The sequence below is a fragment of the Etheostoma spectabile genome, chromosome 10 (genome assembly GCF_008692095.1).
Source record: "Etheostoma spectabile isolate EspeVRDwgs_2016 chromosome 10, UIUC_Espe_1.0, whole genome shotgun sequence".
NCBI classification, from domain to species: Eukaryota; Metazoa; Chordata; class Actinopteri; order Perciformes; family Percidae; genus Etheostoma; species Etheostoma spectabile.
The window spans coordinates 8,172,869-8,178,269 of record NC_045742.1 but is presented as its reverse complement, the minus strand read 5'-3'; the positions used below and the strand labels follow the sequence as shown (position 1 = coordinate 8,178,269).

General features: G+C 38.3%; 1 protein-coding gene and 1 long non-coding RNA gene across 8 annotated transcripts in view; one reads left to right on the top strand and one right to left on the bottom strand.

The window, feature by feature from the left end:
- The window catches only part of si:dkey-237h12.3 (teneurin-3), a 150,833-nt gene that overhangs the window by 56,009 nt on the left and 89,423 nt on the right, over nucleotides 1–5,401 (bottom strand). For all 7 annotated transcript variants that reach the window (XM_032527549.1, XM_032527552.1, XM_032527551.1 and 4 more), the window contains 2 exons: nucleotides 4,213–4,407; nucleotides 2,882–3,082 (listed from right to left, as the gene is read on the bottom strand). In XM_032527549.1, coding sequence (XP_032383440.1) covers nucleotides 2,882–3,082; nucleotides 4,213–4,407 — 396 coding nt within the window. The remainder of the gene's footprint in view (nucleotides 1–2,881; nucleotides 3,083–4,212; nucleotides 4,408–5,401) is intronic.
- LOC116696537 (uncharacterized) overlaps nucleotides 4,800–5,401 on the top strand; it is a 376,836-nt gene continuing 376,234 nt past the window's right edge. The window contains exon 1 of the long non-coding RNA XR_004333765.1: nucleotides 4,800–4,832. This is a non-coding gene — a long non-coding RNA (uncharacterized LOC116696537). The remainder of the gene's footprint in view (nucleotides 4,833–5,401) is intronic.

Sequence of the window (5,401 nt, the reverse complement as noted above, 5' to 3'; positions counted from 1 at the left end):
AAACCTTCAACAGAATAACCAACTAATAAAGCAAGACAGAAAAGAAAAGGAAAAAATCCCTGCTCACGAAAACAATCATTCTTTTTGGGCACCGACCAAACAGGCTGCATGCTGCTTTAAGTGGTCTTAACACGCATCTATCATCTCAAACACACCATCAAGCCTCCTTATGGTTTAATTTTCAATTGAATTTCAGCCAGGAGAAATACGTGTAACAACCTTTTATACTGACAGAAACAAACTGCAACTTCTGCTTTTAATTGTTCGACTCAGCGTGTCACTCTGGGTTTTCCATATAGAGAATGAGTCTATTTGGAGGTAGGAAACGGGACATAAATCACCTGAACCTCATACACAGATAACAGATGGGAGGGGCCAGCCTTTGAACTAACATGTCACCTACCTGTATCGAAAGCCAAGCCTTCGGAATACAAAGCTGGTAACAAATGAAGACGCTTTGCTGCGGACAGATGGGATACACGATTGTCTCCTCTCCTCTGAAAAAGCTGAAGCTGCTATAAAACACACTGGCAGCGGTTCTGAACAAATCTATGTCTTTTTAAACAACACAGATTTGAGTTGAAATTTCAAAGAGAACATATGCTGTGTCTCATAAGAATAACGTGTGCATTCAAAGCTTTGTTGTCAGAATATGCATGTGCTCCAAGTGTTGATTGCCAAACTTTTAGGGTGTGATCACATGCATAGTTTAATTTATTTATTCCGAAACATAATGACGTTATTTAAGTTAGGGTCCAACTACCAAACTGCAAGCAAATCAAAACTAAGTCTGATGATTATCACAGAGATTTACACGTTTCTTGATACTATTTGATAATCAATATCAGTTCTTGAGACATGACTGACGTAAAATCAAAGACTTTGCCTTTTTTATTTTAAAGGGGAACTATGTGGCTTATTTTTAGCTTAATTTACCTTAACTTAACAGTTTCAGAGTCATTGGAATGGTTACATGATTTTTTTCGAGTTGAATGGTGGTAGTCTCGCTCCAGAAAACCCACCCGTGCAACTTTTGGCCGGCGAGTCGAGCACGTGATATCCGTTCTTGCGATGTAACAAATTGCTTCACTACACTGCACACATAACGCCCATTCAGGAACCCGGCTAACATGGAGTTTTTCATCGGCATTATTAGGTTGGCAAAAAAGAAACGAAAATTTTGGAAAGCAAGGAACAGAGAAAGAGGAAAGGGCAGACTGACCGAGCGAGGAGTCAGACACAAGTCAACATAGGCGCTACCAAATATCTATTCCGAAGCTGTAGGGGGGGGCTCTATAAAGAAACCTGCGAGCAAAAAACTTGTATAGTAAAGAACACTAAATATGAGCAGCAGTCCAAGCTGAGTTTTTTCCTCAGTCCTTTCTTTTGTTTTATAACAATTTCCAAGCATGAGTGACTCCTGGCTATCTGATATCAACATCTGTCTTCTCATAACAACGAATCTTTTGGTTATGGGTTTTGCTATCTGCAAACCAGGTTCCTTTCTTACTCCTACTTGGAGAACAACTAAGAGGTTTAAGGCATGTGTTTGTGTTGTGCGAAAATACATAAAAGTTGTTGACCTAACATAGATTATTGAAGTTGCTTAAAAATACAGATATTGAATTAACACATCCTCTTCATTATATTTTCTTTTTATTAAGGCATTACTGAAATTATATACTATATGTCTCCTAAAATGTTATCACCAAAGTAAAACTTTACTGAAGGTGATGTAATGTAGAAGAGATGTAACTGTGGGCTCATAAAACACAGCACTGACAGTATTGTAGCATGTATGCATAACTCATGAGATGGAAAACTTCAGTAAGTCAGGCTCCCATGTATCATCTTTGGACCAAATCCAGACTTTTCAATTAATAATGTTGTTTCCTGGATGTGTACATATGGGGGGAAAGCTGAACGATACTGATGTGACGGTCTGCAGTATATTATTCAACAAGCTTCATTTCAAAATGTGACATATTCATTTAGGAAAACAAATTGTTCTTCAATGTTCACTAAATGATATTTCAAAAACAGACATGATTAATAACCTTTACTTGTGATTTTCTTTGAAATCCGTGAGGATTAAAGCCTATAATCAATTTCCCCACTCATACTTCCAGATTCCAAACCTGAATAATAACGACCAAACTTTCTTAATAAGACACCCACGTGTAGACATAACTTACTGTTTGACATAGAGCTTGTTAATAAAGGCCTATGCATCTGCTGCCGTGGACACCTGGTGTCTGCAGTGTCTGTGCACAGCAAGTGGGAAGTTTATTTGGAGTAAATACAGAATTTGGTGCCAGTTACATGTTTGAGAAACTCAAACATTGTCTACAAAAAAGGCATTATAGAATTGACTGCACTGTTTGCAAAGATTTGTTAGTGCTGTACAAATACGTGTAACACTGCACTAATGGCATCAATAAATGAATGAACTAATGAAATGTACAACTTTGGACATACTTGGAATAGATCAATATGCCTTTTAATTACTTTAAAGCCAATTAGTAGACTAAGAATATTTTTCACAAAAGACTGAAGAGATTGTCACAATAATAGTAGTCAATGGAAAGAAAATTAATTTGCATCTATTTGGATGATCACTTAAAGTAATTTTTTCAATGTTGTCTTTTTAATATGTGATTGTTTATTTAATTTTTAATATATATGAGTTTGGCTGAAAAACTTGTGGATGTCAACTCTGGCTTTAGGAAAGTGCAATGGCCATTTTTCACTATATTCTGACATTATTTGCAGATTAATCACTAATGAAAATAATCTTTACCTACAGCCGTAAAGTATGTCACGTGAAAAGGCTACACAAAATATTTGTATGTGTTGAAATGAAAGTGGATGGTGTTCTGACCTATGGAGCAGTCAGCCCCTGTCCAGTTAGCCTCGCAGATGCAGGTTCCGGAGTCAGTGTTGAAGGTGCCATGACTGGAGCACTGTTCTGGACAAGTGCTCTTCAGGATCTCACAGTTGATCCCTCCCCAGCCCGGGTTACAGTGGCACTCACTGTGAAGACAGGCTCCGTGACTGGAGCACGTCGGGTCCACACAGTCGACTAAGGACACAAAAATGAGGACAACAAATGTTAGTTTACCACTTCTAGACAGGGCATCGAACCTACTTATTAACCCCGGGCTACTTTGACTCTGCTACCAGCAGCCAATATTTATTTTCTATATATATATTTTTTCTTAGAATGTGGAAATACTGCCAGATGATAGCTGGTGAGCCACAGCTGAAAATGTTTCAATGTTTAGTGGTGGCTGGCAGTAATTTGCCTCCTTATGTTCTACTACTGTAGCTCCTTTGTGGTATATTATAGGGTACTTACAATATACTGACAGCATAATTATGTTCCATTATAGGCACCGGGAAAAGGGGCACAATTAGTGTCTTGACAGATGTAATCAATTAATCAATTGCTATTAACAATTTGCAGATCAACTTGCTGATCTAGGTTAATAATTGGCAATTATGACCAACATAATCAACCCATAGGGATAATTTGCAACAACGTCATTGTGCTTCCTCTGGAGCTGATTGCTCCGTGCATTTCCACATTTGCTTGGACACTTATATTGATTATTTACCTGAACTAATTCATCACACCGGAGCCCTTACATGCAAGGTTTAAACTACAAATGATAACATCTCCCATCTTTGTTTCCTTCCCTTATTGCTTCACTTAAAAGAAAACCACTGTATACTCCTTTATTAAATCAATAGCTTTCTAAGTCAGTAAAGTCAATGAGCCGCACATGTAAATCTGAGCTGATAATTGTCTTTTGTCTGCATGGGGATCAATAAAGTTAAACGCACTGAAGAGAAGGGGGAGGTGGAAAAGGTTGACAAGAAAGAAGAAGAAGCTCTTTTTCAATAACAGAGGAACAGATGCCATTGACTGATCGATTTTAACAGGTGTCTTCAACTGTGGAGCAATCCAATAGGTGACTGCGTCAACGGGCCCTGCACAATCTGTTCCAGCTTGTACCCTCATGTGGTCTAAACACTAAGAGGGAGTTGATTCATACACACAGTATCAAAAACAACATCCAAAGCATTATCCGCTCAGTGGAGTTGAAAACACCCGATTGTTTCATCAACGGACTGTGTCGATTCCCCCTGAGCTTCACACAGAAGGATGTTGCATCTAGATGCTTCCAGGTTTCTTTTTCCACCATTTACCTTGTTCACAGTTGGGTCCTTTGTGACCGGTGTTGCACACGCAGTTGCCCGCCACGCACAGTCCGTGTCCCCCACATTGAGGATCAATACACTGGGAGGCAGGAACGTCACATTCAGTGCCCTTCCAGCCACTGTAGCACTGGCAGCGCCCCCTGGTGTACTGGCCATTGCCGCTGCACAGGACTGGGCAGGAAGCTGAGGAAAGACAACAGGTTTAAGGAAGAATTCTTGTGTAATATCAGGACTGGAGGTTTGGTATTTTTTTTTTTTTTTAAAGCAGATGTCAAATGACCTTCAAGGATATCTCTTTTGAAATTAAAAAACAAATTGTTTGCAGAGTATGATGAGTCTGTATGTTAAATATGAAGCTGGATAAAGATGCCAACAGCTTAGAGATTGGAAACGGGGAAACAGAGAGCTTGGCTCAAGGTAACAACATCTGCCTCACAGCAACTCTACATCTCACTTACTGGCGCATTAGACCTTGTTTGTTTAATTCGTTCAAAAACCAAAGCACAAAAACAACAATAGGCCATTTTATGCAGGGCTATATGTCAGATATGAATGTACTATTTATTTAATTGGCCCAGTTGCTAGGCAACCAGTGGAGACTTCAGGAAGTTACTGGTCACCCACACGTTACAGCTACATATATAGCACACAGACATGACTAAATGTTGGCAAAAAAGTAAAGAAACACTTTCCAATAATTTCAAACTATTACTTTAAAATCAGGCATGTGGAGATGGAGATAGCTTTGGTTGGGCCAGATTTTAACATATATACGTTTCTGAGATTTTGGGCGTTACTCAAATACAATGGATGTGAAAGGAATTTATTTTTTGGTGCTCAGTGCATTCTATTTACAAGGATTTATTAATGGATTATTAGAGAGGAATATAAAAATAAACTTGCCAGTGCTCTCCAGTGGACAAAGTATGTAATGTTGACAGTTTTTCTTAAACATTTATATGGCATTTCTGTACTGACATTCCTTATAACTCATTAGCTGACATCAACATGTCTGCAATTAACTTTTATTAGTCAATATATCAATCTAGCTGCTTGAGACACCATTTGTAAAGCTTTTCTTTTAATATATTTGTTTAAATGCTTTGAGCAGAAACCATTTCAATTAGCATTAGAACAATTATATAGATAGATAGATAGATAGATAGATAGATAGATA